The 21,187-nt window shown below is 40.7% G+C and overlaps 1 protein-coding gene across 1 annotated transcript; it reads left to right on the forward strand.

Annotated features, from left to right (window-relative positions):
- Nucleotides 1–12,048: 12,048 nt before the first annotated feature.
- LOC114251025 (basic juvenile hormone-suppressible protein 2) lies at nucleotides 12,049–16,371 on the forward strand. The gene is made up of 5 exons (XM_028185187.2): nucleotides 12,049–12,165; nucleotides 12,864–12,997; nucleotides 13,600–14,427; nucleotides 14,529–14,701; nucleotides 15,241–16,371. The coding sequence occupies exons 1-5, from the start codon at nucleotides 12,093–12,095 to the stop codon at nucleotides 16,262–16,264; spliced, it is 2,232 nt and encodes a 743-aa protein (XP_028040988.2). The 5' UTR covers nucleotides 12,049–12,092; the 3' UTR covers nucleotides 16,265–16,371.
- Nucleotides 16,372–21,187: the final 4,816 nt, after the last annotated feature.

Consider the following 21,187-nt stretch of genomic DNA (forward strand, 5'->3'; position numbering starts at 1 on the left):
TGCGTGCCCTACAACGCGACGTAAAGTCTCGCATCACCGAAGTCCGAGATGCCAGATGGTCTGATTTCTTAGAAGGACTCGCGCCCTCTCAAAGATCTTACTACCGCTTAGCTCGTACTCTCAAATCGGATACGGTAGTAACTATGCCCCCCTCGTAGGCCCCTCAGGCCGACTCGCGGCGTTCGATGATGACGAAAAAGCAGAGCTGCTGGCCGATACATTGCAAGCCCAGTGCATGCCCAGCATTCAGTCCGCGGATCCTGTTCATGTAGAATTAGTAGACAGTGAGGTAGAACGCAGAGCCTCCTTGCCACCCTTGGACGCGTTACCGCCCGTCACCTCAATGGAAGTTAAAGACCTGATCAAAGACCTACGTCCTCGCAAGGCTCCCGGTTCCGACGGTATATCTAACCGCGTTATTAAACTTTTACCCGTCCAACTCATCGTGATGTTGGCATCTCTTTTCAATGCCGCTATGGCTAACTGTATCTTTCCCACGGTGTGGAAAGAAGCGGACGTTATCGGCATACACATCCCGGTAAACCAAAAAATAATCCGACGAGTTTTCGCCCGATTAGCCTCCTCATGTCTCTAGGCAAACTGTATGAGCGTCTGCTCTACAAACGCCTCAGAGACTTCGTCTCATCCAAGGGCATTCTCATCGATGAACAATTCGGATTCCGTGCAAATCACTCATGCGTACAACAGGTGCACCGCCTCACGGAGCACATTCTTGTGGGACTTACTTAATCGACCAAAACCGTTATACACGGGAGCTCTCTTCTTCGACGTCGCAAAAGCGTTCGACAAAGTCTGGCACAACGGTTTGATTTTCAAACTATTCAACATGGGCGTGCCGGATAGTCTCGTGCTCATCATACGGGACTTCTTGTCGAACCGCTCTTTTCGATATCGAGTAGAGGGAACCCGCTCCTCCCCGCGACCACTCACGGCTGGAGTGCCGCAAGGCTCCGTTCTCTCACCGCTCCTATTTAGTTTATTTATTAATGATATTCCCCGGTCGCCGCCGACCCAGCTAGCCTTATTCGCTGACGACACAACCGTTTACTACTCAAGTAGAAACAAGTCCCTAATCGCGAGTAAACTCCAGAGCGCAGCGTTAGCCCTCGGACAGTGGTTCCGAAAATGGCGCATAGACATCAACCCGGCGAAAAGCACAGCAGTGTTATTTCAAAGGGGAAACTCACCGCTTATTTCCTCCCGCATTAGGAGGAGAAATATCACTCCCCCGATCACCCTCTTCGGCCAACCTATACCCTGGGTCAGGAAGGTTAAGTACCTGGGAGTCACCCTGGATGCATCCATGACATTCCGCCCACACATAAAAACAGTCCGCGACCGTGCCCCATTCATTCTCGGCAGACTCTATCCCATGATCTGTAAGCGGAGTAAAATGTCCCTTCGGAACAAGGTGACACTTTATAAAACTTGCATAAGGCCCATCATGACTTACGCGAGTGTGGTGTTCGCTCACGCGGCCCGCACACACATAGACACCCTCCAATCCCTACAATCCCGCTTTTGCAGGTTAGCCGTCGGGGCTCCGTGGTTCGTGAGGAACGTTGACCTACACGACGACCTGGGCCTTGAATCAATCCAGAAATACATGAAGTCAGCGTCGGAACGGTACTTCGATAAGGCTATGCGTTATGATAATCGCCTTATCGTTGCCGCCGCTGACTACTCACCGAATCCTGATCATGCAGGAGCCAGTCACCGTCGACGCCCTAGACACGTCCTTACGGATCCATCAGATCCAATAACCTTTGCATTAGATGCCTTCAGCTCTAATACTAGGAGCAGGCTTAGGGACCCCAGTAACCGTACTCGTCGAACTCGACAAAGAGGTCGACGTGCAACCTAGCCCATGCATCAGCCCGCTGAGTTTCTCGCCGGATCTTCTCAGCGGGTCGCGATTCCGATCCGGTAGTAGATTCATTCGCGAAGCAATTGCTCTTGAGTTGTTAGGTCTCCTTCAGAGGCGCTCGAGCAGCCGTTAGCAAATCCCACCCCTCCTGGCTGAGCCTTTGCTCGCCCACCTGTCCTGGTGAAACTGGAAAGGCCTTCGGGCCACCAGTAATCTCTCAATCATAAAAAAAAAACTTAAAGTATGAATAATATTCCCGAGTTGAATTTGAGTTATTTCCAAAAATATCATATTTATAGTTCTCGTTTAAAATATCCTCGGAATCGAATCCCTTATGAAATTGAATGAATCCACCACATAATCTAATCGTTTCGAATCGATTAAAAAAAATCGCTGCAAAATGAAATTGCATGCAAAGTGTTACATGTCATCCTATATGAAAAGGTTTTTTGGTTTATTGCTTAGATGGGTGGACGAGCTCACAGCCGTCCTGGTTGTTAAGTGGTTTCTGGAGCCCATAGATATCAACAACGTAAATGCGCCACCCACCTTGAGGTATAAGTTCTAAGGTATCAGTATAGTTGCAACGGCTACCCTACCCTTCAAACCGAAACGCATTACTGCTTCACGGCAGAAATAGGCGAGGTGGTGGTACCTAACCGTGCGGACTCACAAGAGGTCCTACCACCATTCTTCCTCAAACACTGCTCGCATAAGAAATAGGTAGCGCATTTACTGCTGGTACGGCGTCTTGTGAGCCCCATATGGATGGGTACGGCTACCCCGCCAATTTCTGCCGCAAAGCACTAATACGTTCCGCTTTGAAGGATGGACTGTTTTACTATAGTACTGAACCTTGGATTTCATGTCTCAAGGTGGGGGCGGCATTTATGTTCTTGTTGTGCATAAGCTTCAGTACCAACTTAATGTTAAGTGAGCTGTGTTCACCAGTGTAAGCAATAAAAAAATGTTTAAAATCTATAACTCTAACAATCAACATTATAATATTATCAGTTGAATAGTAGGTACTGCTCATTTTGAATGAAGGCAATTTTTTATAAGACTTGTTGCAATAAATTGGGCAGCCGATCCACTTTATTCATGCCAGAGGCGCCTCGCGTTTCATATCTAACACCTTGTGAATAAATTGTAAAACTCATCAGCGCGATGACGTCATAGTGTTTTAAAACAACCGAGAGAATACCGCGCTCTAGATATTGTTACGCGCTGGGGTTCGGGATAAATACAATTTCACCAAAGTACACCTAAAAACTGTATTCAACACTTAGAACACATTAAGCACTTCACAAACACTTTAAAATTATCAATTTGTTTCTTCCGCTTCGCTTCAGGTGATCCTTTCGGTGTTTCGCTTCGAGTATTTCCGATTACTAACTCACTGCGTGCCATCTCTGCAACGCTTTTATAGCCGATACCACATCCCTAGAATTATCGAGAATATTCCACACGTCTCTAGTATTGTGTTTCCGCTATCTGAAAATAGATGGCATTGTACTTCTTAACCGTTCTAGGTGCTACTAGGTCCTTCGACATTCGTTCGACTATTCGGCGATAGATGGCGTTACTCTTACCGGTGTAACAATATCTTTAACATTTTCATGAAAACAAAACAGGAAGTGCGTTCCAATTTGACCAAATACGTTTAATAAAAAATGAACACAATATGTTTGCATTAGACATTTCAAAGTGCTTAAAAACATTCATTATAATTAAACCCGACTTTGTCGTCGCCGCAAAAATATTATGCTTCCCATTGCATGAACGTGTTTCTCTCCGGCTATTTCGTTTTCACCAGGAAAAGTGGTCTATTTAAAACAATTAGAACCTTTTTTACTGCCTTTGTCATCTCATTTAGAAAGTAAACGTTTATTTAACGCAATCATTATTTTATGATATACCAAATTATTTACTTCCACGTGAAGCTACTGTCACGCCGATAAGAGTAACGCCATCTATCGCCGAATAGTCGAACGAATATAGAAGGATCTAGAATGCTCGAGAATTACAACGCCATCTATTGTCAGATAGCGGAAACTACTACTAGAGAAGTGTGGAATACTCTCGATAATTCTAGGGATGAGATGATCCAGATATGTCATCCATCCATCCATACAGTTCCGTTCCGTTCCTGCATTTATATATATATATTTATATATTTATAAATATGACGGCGTTAACGATATTTATGTTATATAGCACGTGCAATAGGAGTGACTCACACAAGCCAGGTGCGCCGGCCGTGTCGTTCCACTCGTAAACAACAGCTGCAACAGAAGTGACTCATAAGCCAGCTGCGCTGGCTAGTATAAAAAGGCGGAACGTGCCTTGAAATGAACATTCGTTCGACTGCGTTTGCCCGGTGCACTTACTATATCGTTGTTACGTTGTGTGATTCAGTGACTGTTGTACGTACTGGTTAAAGTTGGACAAGTGTTAAAGTGAATTGTCAAGTTAACATATTGTTGATTAAATCAGAAACCAAAGGTGACATCGTTTTACTTGGTGTTCAACAAGATAATATCTACCCTCAAGCTTACATCAGAAGTGGGATCAGGACTCTACTCTCACTGGCGTGACGTGTTTGAACATGTTCGAAGTACAGCAAAAAAAACATGATGCAGATCAGAATACTAGTAGTGGTACGCCACAAGAGCGTGAATGCAGCATACGTAAGTCGTGTAATAACGTCTCTGTTACCTCGATGGAAGATCTGAGCCACGAAGAAATCGTCACATCTTACGTTCTGGCTCATGTTGCCCAGTTTGACTGTCGACTTCATCACATGGCATTTACTAACGGAAATACAACACGTAACAAGCTATTGCAAGAAATTAAAGCAAGTGCAAATCTCAAGTGAAACTTCGATCGCAATAATGGATCTGTCATGACGAGTGGGTAGTTCCGACACGAATCGTTTTTAAGCCAATGACTACTGCTAGAGTTACATGGCACTAGTACAGTAAACCAGGACATGAGACTGTGAATTGTCGCTGAAATTTTAGAATCTACTCGATTCAATACCAATAACACTACACGTTCGATGACTTCGGGCTCCAGCAAGCAAGCAAGCAAACAAGAAAGCAAGCAAGTTTCCGTGGGGAAGAAAAATTGACACATCTGAAGTCGTCGTGACCTGTAAGATGAGACGTCCGGTGCGTTCGTGTCTGGCGATGCGGCGGTGTTCGGGTTCCGCTGGCGGATGCAGGTTTTTCCGGTGAAGTGCGTGCTTGTGCGTGCTTGACATGTGTTCGCGGTTGGCTTCCTCAATGTGGGAGTAACATCGTGTAAGAGAGGTGGAACCCGTAAAATTGTAGTTTGCGTGGTGGCTGGTAAGATTTGTTGCGGTAAGAAGTTTGCATGGCGGTAAAATGTCTTGTGAGTCTGCACAGGTAGCCGGAGGTGAGACTGCCGCGGTCGCGGCCCACCCAGTCCGCGAGAACCGGGCAGATCGCCTCAACGGTACGGAGGCCGGCCGACGGGTCCGCCAAACGACGAGACCACGCCTCCAGCACGGACTGCCGATATTGGAGCCCCCGCGCTCCGGCTGCACTTGCGCTAGGGCGCGCCGCCTCGTAGGAGACTGTGAGCAAAACCTGAACAACCTCCTCATCCGTGGGCGCCCGGCTCTCGCCTGCAAGTCAGCTGTTACGTGTGCGGTGATGCGAGTCATGTAGCTTCTGGGTGTTCCATGCGCTACAAGAAGAAAAACGACACTGCTCCAGGTGCTGTGGCAGGTGCAACCAGAGACGTCAACGTGTGTTCCAGAGCTTCAGTGTGTTACAGATAAGTGGTTTTGGCTTCCCCTTTATGTTCCATTCAGGGTCAGAATGTAGTCTTATAAAACAAAGTCATAGTAATTTATTCAATGGTAAGCGGTTTCATGAACAAGTCACTCTTTGATCTGAAAGTAACTTAGACCAATCATGATGGTAAGAGCACTTAGGGGATATTCAACTCGACCTTAATAGTGCACGTTGTCGAGTAACAGGGTTTACTCCAATAGAATAGACGTTTGCCGTTCAGGGTAGTTCACTTGAAATATCTTAAAGTTTCAACAGAGTGATAATCCCTCTAGATTAGATCTTGATTTAGCACGGTCGAAGACCGGCGAAAACATAAAAAAGGGCACAAACAGAAGCTTGGTTTAGTCGAGGCAAAGCTAAAGTCAACCTCTTTTCCGCTGGGGATTTTGTTTTCGTAAGTTGACCGAAAATGTAAAGGTCCCTTCAACATTACTGCAGTTTTGGAAAACGATAGGTATAAATTGAGACATGTAAATAGTTCTAATAGAGTGTACAAATTTCCCCATGAAAACTTACGTGAAATACCTCGAGGCCCGTCAGGCCTACTAGAAATTTCTGAAAATTATAGTGACGATGACGTGACGGCGTACACAGATGGGTTAATTAATCTTGTTCATGAAACTGATCTTAATGATGACGACTTTATCACTGACAATAGAAGCGACATTTTTATCCGCAAATAGCGATACTATGTCTGTGGGTGGTGATACAATGTCTGTTAGGTCAGGCACCTCGGGTGCAGGTGTTGGAAATGTAGAAAACGATGGTCGGTCTCGCACTATTTCTAAAGAAAGTCCGTATAAATGTTCTAGTCTAAGAAATGTTTCAACAAATGCTACCGTACACGCAGAGTGAAAAAAAAAAGAGAGAAAAAAATGAAGAAAAAAAAAATTAAAAAAAAGATAAAAAAGAATTGTAAGTCATTGAAGGGTGTATCCGGTCCAATGACTTGGCTAAAGGGATGTTAATCCGGACTAGCAAAAAAAAATAAAAAAAAGAGAAAAAAAAATGTAGGTCGTTGAAGGGTGTATCCGGTCCAATGGCTTGGCTATAGGGATTTTCATCCGGACTAGCCACAATAATTAGCTACAGGGATTGCTATCCGGTCTAGCATTATTCGGTCCAATTCGAAAAACTGAAGAGATAAAGTTAAAAGGGACATACTTACATACCTGAAGAGTTTTAAATGAACTGACCCAGGTATATAAGCAGTCAGTATTTATAGCCAGTATAGGATTTTCTGAAGAATTATGCGAACCGAACCGTACTAGATTGTTAATATCATAGACCACGTTTTAAGTTGCATCCGTTAATGTCAGGATGAACGAACACGTTTGTTGTTCACAGACATACCATAAGAATGCGCGCACGAGGACGAGCGCACGTCAGTATGGCCGTGACGGCGTTAACGATATTTATGTTATATAGCACGTGCAATAGGAGTGACTCACACAAGCCAGGTGCGCCGGCCGTGTCGTTCCACTCGTAAACAACAGCTGCAACAGAAGTGACTCATAAGCCAGCTGCGCTGGCTAGTATAAAAAGGCGGAACGTGCCTTGAAATGAACATTCGTTCGACTGCGTTTGCCCGGTGCACTTACTATATCGTTGTTACGTTGTGTGATTCAGTGACTGTTGTACGTACTGGTTAAAGTTGGACAAGTGTTAAAGTGAATTGTCAAGTTAACATATTGTTGATTAAATCAGAAACCAAAGGTGACATCGTTTTACTTGGTGTTCAACAAGATAATATCTACCCTCAAGCTTACAAATACTTATTCTGGCCATAAATACTGTTACAATTAAAAATAAACAAAATATTACATTTGAATTTGAAATCTGTCATTTTTATATGATTGTTCATTGAGTTTTCTCATTTTGGCGCCAATACATTGTACAATATTTTGCGATATTAAAATGGAGTGGGGTGATAAAGAGAACCGAATCGCTGTAATTGCATTACACAAAGTAGGTATGGAGCCAAATGCAATTTTTAAAACTCTCCATACGCTTGGTATTAGTAAAATGTTTGTGTACCGGGCTATTAATAGGTGCAATGAGACCTCCTCTGTTTGTGACAGAAAAAGATCTGGCCGTCCACGTAGTGCTCGTACGAAAAAGGTGGTCAAAGCAGTAAGGGAAAGAATTCGAAGAAATCCTGTCCGAAAGCAAAAGATTTTATCTCGCGAAATGAAGATAGTAGAACCATGTCGCGTATTTTAATAGATGACTTAGGACTTGCAGCCTATAAAAGACGTACTGGTCATTTCTTAACTGATAATTTAAAAGAGAATAGGGTGGTAAAATGTAAACAACTACTGAAGCGGTACGCAAAGGGAGATCATAGAAAAACTTTGTTTACGGATGAGAACACTTTTACAATTGAGCAACATTTTAACAAACAAAATGATCGTATTTATGCTCAAAGCTCTAAGGAAGCTTCCCAATTAGTCGACAGAGTGCAACGGCACTATCTGACTTCTGTGATGGTTTGGTGGGGTATTAGCTATGAAGGAGTGACTGGGCCATACTTTTGTGAAAAAGGTATCAAAACATCGGCACAAGTGTATCAAGATACCATTCTTGAGAAGGTAATGAAGCCCCTTAACAACACCTTGTTCAATAATCAAGAATGGTCCTTCCAGCAAGACTCGGCGCCAGGTCATAAAGCTCGGTCTACGCAGTCTTGGTTGGAAACGAACGTTTCGGACTTCATCAGAGCTGAAGACTGGCCGTCGTCTAGTCCCGATCTTAATCCGCTGGATTATGATTTATGGTCAGTTTTAGAGAGTACAGCTTGCTTTAAACGCCATGATAATTTGGAGTCCCTAAAACAATCCGTACGATTGGCAGTGAAAAATTTTCCCATGGAAAGAGTACGTGCTTCTATTGATAACTGGCCTCAACGTTTAAAGGACTGTATTGCAGCCAATGGAGACCACTTTGAATAAGCTTTTTATACTTTAAATTGTTTTATATTTATGTATTAAACTAACACACTGTAAAAGTAATAAATGTTATTTGTCATAGATTTTTTTTTTGTTTTCCTTTTTAACAGTTGTTTTGGCCAGACTAAGTATATAAGTATGTTTACAGTCTCTGGTACTCATAACACAGCGAATCCTAAATTGCGGCCGGAAAACCGTGTGTGAGTTGTTCCCGGTTATATATAGGTATATAGTTATTATTATAAATATCCTACAGGTAGTTATCCTTGATACTGCGCGCATTGTGAGGAGGCTTCTCACTCTCTGGAGTCGTAGCCACGGGTAGCTTGTGTCGTAGACACCACTATCAGCGGCAATCTATTTTTATATAGTGTTTTTTTTTAATTGTTATTTTTAACATATTTAAAAAAAAAAATATTGTGTACTAATTAATACGATTTTAATATTACTATTATTTATTATTATTAATAGTAATTATTAGTTATATGATGGATGTTCTTAGTAAATGTAATGCAATAACTACATTATATGTTTTTCTCTCTGTATAAACTTCGGTGGTCAGACACTCGAAAATTATTGCGGAGAAATTGTTTTCGGAAAGATGCTAGCTACCATTTTAGAATATAATAATATGTCGGAGACGGTCATTTGGTTGCCAAACGAAACGCAGCACGATTCCCGGGAGATGGCAGCACGATTGCGGTATCGTCTGAACTCGGCTAACTTTGTGCTACGACAGAGCTTAGCCGATGGACGCGCGTAGACGCCATCACCCTTATCCATAGATTATACACATTCGTTTTTGTGTTATAACGTCAAGAGAAGACTTTTAAATTATTCTAAGACAGCAAACGTGATTGGTGTACTCAATATTTTTCTTAGCTCGATCACCCTACTCGCCCCTATGATGTGATGACATTAATTATAATTGTGGCTTCTCCAGTTACGTACAATTTTCATACGTTACAATGTATCTGTTGTTATGTAAAAAAAACATTAAAAACGATAAAAGCAGTCGTTTAAAGCACTAGACTGACGCAATAAATTTTTATCGATGTCTCTTTTGTATTCTAATTATTCACAATTAATTGTTCTGTTTACGCGCAAAAATTACATTAAGTATTTATCATAATGTCCTTTGTAAATAGAACAACTAACGAGTTCAGTGTCTTCCTTGCTCATTTAGGTCTATCATGGGGATTGATTTGAGGAATTGTGTTTTCAAAATGAATGTTTCTCCTGTCACTGTTGGATGTTTAAAAAACTAGTTGTCGATGCACGAACATCGACGAGCGCGCGGCACGGGCGCCAGGAGGAAGACAGCGGCGGGGGGTCGCGGTCTTACACCTTCTTCGACACTTCGTGCAGCATTGCCATCCGCGACACTTGCTTGTTACTCTTTTATAAATTAACGAAATATTACACTTATCGTATTAATACAGTCCACTCTCTTATTTTATAACACCGGTCTACCCTAGAGCAGTCGAAAACATGGTCCTTCGAGCCGGTACGAGCTGAAGTATTTTTGCTGGTGGTGCGTCCCCTTTAGAGCCCGCACGTATAGGTACCACGACCCCGCCCGTTTCCTCCGCGATTCAGCAATGCGTTACGCTTTGAAGGGAAACGCTCCCGTTGTATTATATAACGGAGACATGGAAGTCATGTATCAAGCTGAGTGACGGCATTTACGTTATTGATGACTACGGGGCGTGAAAACTAAGAACAGGAGGTATGAAGGGACCTCTGGGCGAATCCGACTATTCGGGCATGGGGCCATAACTAAAATTGGCACGGGTTTTTTTTTTATTGCTAGATGGGTGGACGAGCTCACAGCCCACCTAGTGTTAAGTGGTTACTGGAGCCCATAGATATTTATGACGTAAATGCGCCATCCACCTTGGGATATAAGGTCTCAAGTTAGTTACAACGGCTGCCCCACCCTTCAAACTGAAACGCATTACTGCTTCACGACAGAAATAGGCAGGGCGGTGCTACCCAACCGCGCGGACTCACAAGAGGTCCTACCACCAGTAAAAACATGCATGGTGTCTAAACATGCATGGTTTAACAAATACATAGACATAATATATTATAGATGTTGGTAGGTTCGATGCACCGGGGTCGGTGGCAACCTTCCTCAGTTGCTCCTTCTTCTTACTTCCTCTTCGCTTTAATTCTCTACTTACCAACTACTGACTAAAAACTATACTAAGCTAATCACTGACTAAGGTTGTGTCATGCCGTTGCTGCACTGCTCAGAATGCACCAAAGGTACGACACAAAAAGAAACTATAATTTATTCTAACTATACTCTAATGCTAAACTAATAGCTAAATCCATACACAACTACTGACGGAGCCTTCCACCGGTTTCCGTGCCTGGGCCCACCCTATACAATTAACAATTATAAGTTGAGCTATGGTTTACGGGGCAACACGGCCTGATGAGGGAATAAAGGCACTTGCCAGAAGTGGGCCGACCACGAGGTAGCACAAAATGGATCCCCAGAAGAGGTTAGCCCACATCCGATGTGGGGGGAAGAAATTTAAGGTTGAGACTCATCCGTCTAAGAAACAAAAAATATCTTCAGCGGTAGGCAACAGCTTGACTGTACCACTATCAATCACAGGTCAGAGTAACTCAGAGATATCAAACAAATGCGCTTACGGATCACCGAATAGAAGACAGTAAAAGATATACCATGATATAAGCGGTGGTCAAGCCTTAGTCGATTCACATGCTTCACTTGCGGAGACCACTGTTACCTTATCATACAAATTCACTGAACTTCCTTCACCGAGGAAATTTAATTGAAAAGTTTGAATAATTGTACGCTTATTAAGAAAAATTGATTGATTGAGAATTGATCTTAATCACTCGTTATCACAAGTACTCACAGCACGTCTTTCCAATTAGAATACAAGCGCTTCTGCGTTTGCATATGAATACTAAGCTGGAATTCACTACTAATCCAACGATTTTGTGTACTTTTGAAAAATTATGCTTTTTTTTAACATGCATCGGTCTGTTTTATTTATTTGAACAACTAAAAGGGGCTCGCTCAATCTATAAACTAAACATCATTTACATAATATGGGTTTGGGTATAATTTTGATCGTATCTCGTTTTTGCGATCTTTTAAGAACATACTCGTAGCTTTTCTAAATTTAAAATCCATTGTGAATTTACGTCATTCTCGTGAACTGCGATATCGTATGACCTGTTTACTTTTTAACTCAAAATCACTTAGTAATTTAATCCCAAAGCAATTTAAAATAAAGGCAAACTATTATCGCAACAAAGTTAACGAGAATATGCCCTTACGCTTCAGATAATTGTATATTGCAGTCGCTTTTATCAGTTCGTGCTCTTGTATAAAAGCACATCGGGTCCGTGTTGAGATGACAGTACTTGCAACAGGCTGTCTGCACGATGAGGGTTATCGTAGCGTTGGTGGTTGGCTTAGCCAGCTTGGCTGCGGCGAAGTCGGACTACGGTAACTTAGGTGAGTGTCAACGGTTTTTTTTTTTCGTAGAATTTTTATTTGTCGCTTTCGCCGATTAGACGCCTTTTGTTATTTCCATAATCATTTTTATTGCTTCGACGGGTGAATGAGTTCAACGGGTAGTAAGTGGTTAGCGGAGCCCATAGACATCAACAATGATTCCAGAGTCTCAGTTCTATAGTAAAATGGCGTCCCCAAGCTTGTGCGGTACGGTACACTCCACTAGGCCACGACGACTTGTCTTAGTTTGATGAGATAGGAATATGCCAGTGTTCAAATCCCGCTGAAGGGTGCCAATATTTCTAAAGCAAGTGTACTTAGAACGTGTTTCACGACCGACAACTGCCGAAAGTAATGACATATATTTTATTTTCATAATTATTATTATAACGGTTCTACAGTCCAACAGTTTTTGCGTGAAAATGTAATCGTCGATCGGTCCTCAGAAATTAATTTAAGGTACCTAATATTAATCTGACGCAAATATTTTTTTGAGAATTAAAATAAAATAAATAAATAAAAATCTTCAACTACGCTGCGGCTAGATTTATGTAGACGAAGTAAAATTATCGTTTTTTCTTCTTCAATACGGTAATTTTAAACGCGAATAAACTTATTTGAACTCATACAAATGAGGCAAATGAAAACGATTTTGAAACACTAAAATTAATTTTAGCATTATTTGAATTGAATTGTAGGTTCAATGGACATGTCTCAGAAACAGATGCTCGTTATGAAGCTGCTCAATCGGGTGATGGAGCCAGTTATGTACAAGGAAATCGAAGAGATCGGCAAAAGTTTCAAGTTTGAAGACAACAAGGATTGTTTCTTAGTGAGTTTTTAATTTAAAATCAGACAAAACCTAAGCATACGTATATAATTATTTTTTATAGCTTAGATGGGTGTTAAGTGGTTACTGGAGCCCATAGACATCTACAACGTAAATGCCGCCCTTTGAGATATGAGTTCTAAGGTCTCAGTATAGTTACAACGGCTGCCCCACCCTTCAAACCGAAAGGCATCACTGCTTCAAGGCAGAAATAGGCGGGGTGGTGGTACCTACCCGTGGACTCACAAGAGTTCCTACCACCAGTAAAAGTTACGAGTTCTAAATGTGCTTCACACGGCAATAGTGTTGATTAGGTAATTGGTCAGGATTCAGTAACGCAGACCTGGTTCTTCTAGCTATAATAATTGATGTATAGAATTAGAAAGATTATTAAAACTTACAAAGTTATAAATATGAAAAAAAAAAAATACTCTGCCTATAAACCTTAAGTTTCGTACCAATTTATCACAAAATCAGTGGTGAAACGACTGATTAACTGTAACTATTTGAAAGCGCCTTTGACGGCATAGATGGAAAACATTTTCAAGTTCGAATAATAAATCATTTATGTACATATTTATGAAATAATATGCAATTTTTTTCAGAAACCCGAAGTCGTCAAGGGTTTCGTGAACATGGTCCAATTTGGCCTCTTACCTCGAGGTGAAATATTCACTCTGTACGTAGACCGTCAACTGAAGGAAACCGTGGCAATGTTCTACATGCTCTATTATGCAAAGGACTTTGCCACATTCATTAAGACCGCCTGCTGGATGAGACTCAATGTAAACGAAGGGATGTTTGTGTACGCCCTCACCGTTGCTTGCAGACACCGCGACGACTGCAAAGGAATCGTATTACCCGCTCCCTACGAAATTTATCCGTACTACTTCGTACGCGGCGACGTTATACAGAAAGCCTATCTCCTCAAAATGAAACAGGGTTTACTCGATAAGAAGCTTTGCGATTTTTATGGCATTAAAAAAACCGAAAATAACGTTTACGTTATCGACGAGAACGTTTATGACAATCGTGTGTACCTGAACGACGAAGACAAACTGCGTTACTTCACCGAAGATATAGATCTTAACACTTACTATTACTACTTCCATGCAGATTATCCGTTTTGGATGAACGAGCAGATGTACGGCAAAGTTCGGGGCTATGAATTGACGCTTTATATGTACCAGCAAATACTGGCGAGGTACTACATGGAACGTCTGAGCGTCGGATTAGGTAGTATTCCTGAATTATCTTTCAACAAACCAATAAAGAATGGATACTGGCCATGGTTAATGCTGCACAATGGCGTGGAAGTGCCTTGTAGGTTTAACAACTATTCGCCCGTTGGAGAAAACGATGCTAGCATGGTTCGTCTTATTGAGGACTATGAAACGATTATCAGAGAAGCAATCATGAAAGGATACGTCGAGGTACATCTGTTAAACTAAAAGAGCATGTCAGCATGAAGCATGATAGTAAAAACTATAAAGATTGTAAGATACGGATAGATAAAATACTCGTTTTTTTACAGATGAATGGAATGAGACTCGAACTCACCAAGCCAGAAGACATTGAAGTACTCGGTAAACTCATCTATAGCACGGTAGATAAGGTCGACGAGGGTGTCAAGTGTGTTGAAGCTTACCGCTACCTTCTAATTATCATGAAATCGGTTCTCGGCCTTAATACTTTGGAATCTGACAAGTGAGTAGATAGTTTGGTCATATTATGTTAGTAAAGTAGATTTGGTTAAATACCAACAGTTGCGTCCGGATTTTCAGTGTTGTTTGTTGAAAGTCATTACAAAGAGATCGTTTGATGCCAACAAGCAATACTTCAAATTTAATGCTATATCTTGATGAAAAATGATAAAATTTTAACCATTAAAACTATTGTGACTTCACTATTTTCAAACACAATGAAAACAATTGAATATGCAATTTCGAAAAGGGCACATGTCGCATATTTTGTCAAATACGTTTTTTGATATACATGTAGTTTTGAGGATTACCTACACCCATTTCATAATAATTCCAGTAATTTTCAATTGCTAATTAACACTAAAATATATCTCAAGAGTTAATATTTTAAATTTTACACTGCTTTAGAAAATAATCAGTTTTTTTTATTTCCTGAAAATTTTACATTTTCAGAGATGTGCCCTTTTCGAAATTGCATATTAAATCAGATATCGCTTTAATTTGGTTTATAAACAATAAAATATGAGCAACAAATGATTTCAGATACTTCGTTGTGCCAAGTGCACTGCAATCATACCAGACTGCTTTGCGTGACCCGCTATTCTATCAACTACAGAGACGTCTTATCGATTTCGTTTACTTGTTCAAGAAACGTTTACCTTGTTACACGAAAGAGGAACTCTATTTCCCTGGTGTGAAAGTCGAAAATGTAGTTGTTGATAAACTCATAACTTACTTCGACGAATACCTGATGGACATGAGTAACGCAGTCGTACTGAATGAAGAAGAAATGAAGAAAGCATCTTCTGACATGAATTTCTTTGTACGCAAAATCAGGCTCAACCATCAGCCTTTCAAAGTATCTGTTGACGTTATGTCTGATAAATCTGTGGATTGTGTCGTGAGAATGTTTTTGGGACCGAAAGAAGACCAATTCGGAAATATGCTGGACATCAATGACAACCGAATAAACTTTGTCGAAATCGATTCCTTCGTTTACAAGTTGACCGGCGGGAAAAACACGATCACCAGAAAATCTGCAGACATGAACAATTTAGTGCCTGACAGGATCATGACTCGTGATATGTTCACGAATTTGGAAACCATCAGAGAAAACAAGTTGCCAACATTAATGAAAAACCATAAGACCGGTTTTCCTACAAGATTATTGCTGCCCAGAGGAAAAGCTGGTGGTATGAAAATGTTGCTTTACGTCATCGTATCGCCCTTGAGGATGATGGAGAATGCTGACTTGTCGATGTTCGAATCGAAGAACTGCGAATCGTGCATGAACTGTAGATGGGCCGCGCTACTCGACAAAATGCCTCTCGGTTTCCCTCTGGATCGTGAAATTGACGTTCCCAACTTCTACACATCGAACATGAAGTTCGTTGACGTGATGATTTTCCACAAGAAACAGACCTGCGACATGAAAATGCGATGGGACCGCTGGGTGCTCAGAGATTACAACTTAATGAACAGAACGCCGATGCAGTCTGAAACTTATTCCCTTGATAACGAAATGAACATGAAAACGAATAGCAATCAACTCAACTACCAACATTAATTAATTAAAACCAAACAACGGCACACTAATGTGAAATGTTTTTGTTAATAAATATGTTGAATATTCGGAACATTTAACATTATCAAAATAAAGCATTGTATGATAAATTTATTATTTATTTATTTTTCTACGAACTGAGAATCGATTTACTTAAGCAAAATTGTCAGTATGTGGAATTGTAGTATTCTTGTCAAAAATTTCAAGTTTCGTCGTCCTCAAAGCCAGTTTCATTAGGAACAGTAGCTATTATTTTGAACTTTACATCGATAATTGCTCGATAGACAATAGTTATATAGTTTAATAGGTTATTTTAGTTCCATAAGAACCACAAACAATAATATCATAGTTCATACAGAATTATTCGCATAAAATAGTCCTTAGTTAAATAACGATAATTGAAATGATTTGGCAAAGGAAAGTTTGATGAACATGTTATTGTGCTATTAGACCAACCTGTTATAAAACTCAATTATTAGTATACTTCCAAAGTAATACCAGACGTCAAGCTTGAGTCAATAAAAAAACGTCACGTCTTTAACAAGTATAAATAGGTAGTAAAATTCTAACTACAACTCAAACATTTCCAATATGGATGAAATTTATCTTTAAAAGTACCTATCATTTGCATTTTAAGCCAAAATGAATTGGTTATTCAAAACACACATTAGCAATACCAGAACAAACAATGTTTAAGCAATTAGATGGGTGAAGTAAATTTTCTGATTTCTTTTCTCTGAAAAACTCTGATTTCTTTTAAAAAATATTGCAAACACGAAATAACGGGACACTCACGGACAACATTAAGTTTTTAAAATCTGGCCTTCTTGAATAAAGACAAAAGCTATCCACGAACGGTAAAATTCTTTATTAGCTTTCAATATATATTTGTTTAAATATTTTTCTTGCTTAGATTTTTTTATTTAGATTATTGGACTAATATTAGAAAGTTAGATCTGTAAAACCAAAAACACTATTCAACCACATTGCTTAAGTAGCATGTGTCGCCATCTGCACTTATTATATATAAGCTTGCAGACAAACTCAACGTGAAAGTAGTGTATTCATTTTTCACTAGATGCCGCTAACTTATTCTTTCTTAAAAATGACATGAAATATTCTGGAACTACGCTATAACTCAGTATATTAAATGACAATAATAATCTATATATAACGGACATTCTCTCAAACTAAATTTGAAAATTCTCTTTATTTTTTGCAAATTTTATGCCACAGTCGTTGTATGTTTCAATTGAGACCACGGTCGACGTGCAACCTAAACCTAACCCATGCATCAGCCCGCTGAATTTCTCGCCGGGTCTTCTCAGTGGGTCGCGATTCCGATCCGGTAGTAGATTCATTCGCGAAGCAATTGCTCTTGAGTTGTTAGGTCTCCTTCGGAGGCGCTCGGACAGTTGTTAGCAAAATCCCACCCCTCCTGGCTGAGCCTTTGCTCGCCCACATGTCCTGGTGAAACTGGAGAGGCCTCCGGGCCACCAGTAACCTATCAATCATAAGAAAAAGAAAAAAAAATTGAGACCACGACCTCATGTGTCAAGGTGGATGACATGGTAGATGTTGTGAAGCTATAATCTCTAGGGCTCTATGAGTGGTAATCCCTTAACATAAAGTGAGCCGTGACCCCTCATAAATTTATAAAATAAATTAATCAATAGTGTCTTTTTTATTTTATTTTATTGCCCTTGTAGGCAGACGAGCACACGGCCCACCTGATGGTGGCTGGTTACCGTCGGCCATGGACTTCAGCAATGCCAGGGGCAGAGCCAAGCCCCTGCCTGCCACTTAATACTCTTCACAAGCCTCGTTTGAAGAAGGACATGTCATAGCGCTCGGAAAACACCGTGGAGGGGAGCTCATTCCATAGCCGGATGATACGAGGCAAAAAAGACCTCTGGAAACGCACTAAATGAAATATAAAGTTTAGATTAAATAATAAATAATATACCTATATTAAATCCAAAAAATCCATTGAAGAACCTTCTAGAATTACGTATGTACAAAACATATTTGATATAAAATATTTAGAAATAATTTTCAAATGCTATCTATTGAACGAATTTTTCTATACACATACGAACTGCATCTAACCTATCGAGATTACATGACACTTCGAATCCTCGCGATCTATTCTCACTGATGCATTCCTAGTACCGCTCACCGTTCTCGTCAAATCCAACGAATGCGACTACTGATTCATCGAGAAAATTAACCAACAGACACAGGCCGCTGAGTTTCTTGGTTTCTCTCTTTCTAGATCTTTTCAGTGGTCGCGATTTCGATCCGGTGGTAAATTCAGCGAGGCACTGCCCTTGACCTTTAGCACAATCACTCAGGCTGAGCCTTGTGAGCTACATGTCTGGTAAAGCAAACATAACGCCTCGTGGTTACTATTTTTTTTTATTTATTGCTTAGATGGGTGGACGAGCTCACAGCCCACCTGGTGTTAAGTGGTTACAGGAGCCCATAGACATCTACAATGTAAATGCGCCACCCACCTTGAGATTTAAGTTCTAAGGTCTCAGTATAGTTACAACGGCTACCCCATCCTTCAAACCGAAACGCATTACTACTTCACGGCAGAAATAGGCGGGGTGGTGGTACCTACCCGTGCGGACTCACAAGAGGTCCTACTACCAGTGAAATATATATATATATATATATATATATATAGCTATAGGTAAGCAAAAAGAACTGTTCAGGTGGTACAATCGAATCGAGGCGACTTCGTATTGCCTGCTGATGAAGAGAGGATGAAGGGGCGGCTATCCGACGTCCTCGATGTCCGACGAATAGTAACGTAATAATGGCGACGACGGCAATGTTGTGTGGTGACCTCAGCAGCGAGCCTGCGCCTGCGCGTTGTTAGATTGTGGAAGGCATCACACTCCCTGCATCCACCGTGAAGTCATCCCGCGTTCTGGTTTGAAGTAAGGGACGCGTTCTACAATCCAGTAATGTTTTTTTATCTACATATTCGCCAGTGATCTGGGGGGTGAATTCTGGCTTCATCGTAACCGATGGGTTCACGGGGCTCAGCATGAAAGATTTTTCCAACATCAAGCTAACCGAAATTTATGCTTCACAGTGGGTGATAGTAATGACGTTGTACTGTTGAACGGTCCACTTCTTATGAAATGTCTACGGAAATTCTTAGACTTACCGTAATTTTACTATCCACCTTGAGACATGAATTCTAAGTCCCAAATACAGTGTAGTATAGTAAAAAAAAAAAAAAATACAGTATGAGCCTACCCTACAATGATGAACCCACCGGTACCTCACCTCACAAAACGTACCTATCAGCAGTAAATACACAAAATATATTTTTAGCATTTCGTAAATTCGGTGTTATTCGCTTATCTTAAACGGTTGGTAGCGGCTTGAGTCTGCCCCTGGCATCGCTGACGTCCACGAGCGACGGTAACCGCTCACCATCAGGTGGGCCGTGAGCTCGTCTGCCTACACGGACAATAAAAATAAAAAAATAAAAAAATCTATCGCATGTGTTTAGTTCGTGTATTACCATTTTTTAATTTTATTACCTCTGTATTCTTGCCACTCTGTAGCTGTTACACATTTTATTTATTTGATTTTAATCAAACATCTCCTCTAGCAGATGCCAGCCGCATGTTTGGAAATATTCATCATAAACTAAGGCCTAAAAGAATTATCTCACTGTAAGCATCGACATGTCTATTTTTTTTTGTTTATTGCTTAGATGGTTGGACGAGCTCACAGCCCACCTGGTGTTAAGTGGTTACTGGAGCCCATAGACATCTACAACATCAATGCGCCACCCACCTTGCGATATCAGTTCTAAGGTCTCAGTATAATTACAACGGCTGCCCCACCCTTTAAACCGAAACGCATTACTGCTTCACCGCAGAAATAGGCAGGGCGGTGGTACCTACCCGTGCGGACTCACTAGAGGTCCTACCACCAGTAAAAACAATCTGTCTATACAAAAATGTTCTGCAATTCAATCCATAATCAATTCTATACAGCTATATTGCTTCCTCACATTCAAATACACCACCTAGCAACAAGTTAACGTCATAAAGCTTATTATAACATTAATATTTTGTCTTCTTAAGAAGAAATATCACTTGACAAAGATCACGTTTTAATCAATCAATGTTAAAAGGTTATATTATTTTTCTACAATGTGACTGCATAAATTTCGCGATAACATACTTGACCTTCCCCTGACTTCATAGGGTATCACACAGACATTGTTATGGCGTGTCTTTACAAAACAATATCGCGGCTATTGAACCATAACGATGTTAGGTTATTTTTTTATGAATATGTTGATGAAGCTCGATCGCACATTGTACGTCCATGACGGACCTACAACTTTTCTTATCTCTCTAACGTGAACGTCAATAGAAGATGAGTAATTCATTCATTAGTTAGCGGGTCTAACACAATATCCGAAATGAAAAACTTTGAGCATCGCTATGCTATTCTTTTTTTATTGCATACATGTGTGGACGAGCTCACAAACCACCTGGTGTTAAGTGGTTACTGGAGCCCATAGACATCTACAACGTAAATGCGCCACACACCTGAGAAATAAGTTCTAAGGTCTCAGTATAGTTACAACGGCTGCCCCACTCTTCTAACCGAAACGCATTACTGCTTCACGGCAGAAATAGGTAGGGTGGTGGTACCTGCCCGTGCGGACTCACATAACCACCACTGCTTATGCAGTTTCGCATAAAATTTACGGATTCCATCTTTATAACAGAGTATCCGCTAATAAACTTTAAATGTTTGAATATTTTATTAATCACTAGCGGACTTGAAAGACGTTGTTCTGTTCTAAATCCGAAATTTCAATAATTTTTTTTCGAAAAAAAAAAAACGTAAAAAAAGGATTTTTAGTGGACCGAACTATGCATA

The sequence above is a fragment of the Bombyx mandarina genome, chromosome 03 (genome assembly GCF_030267445.1).
Source record: "Bombyx mandarina strain Sakado chromosome 03, ASM3026744v2".
In the NCBI taxonomy this organism is placed as follows: Eukaryota; Metazoa; Arthropoda; class Insecta; order Lepidoptera; family Bombycidae; genus Bombyx; species Bombyx mandarina.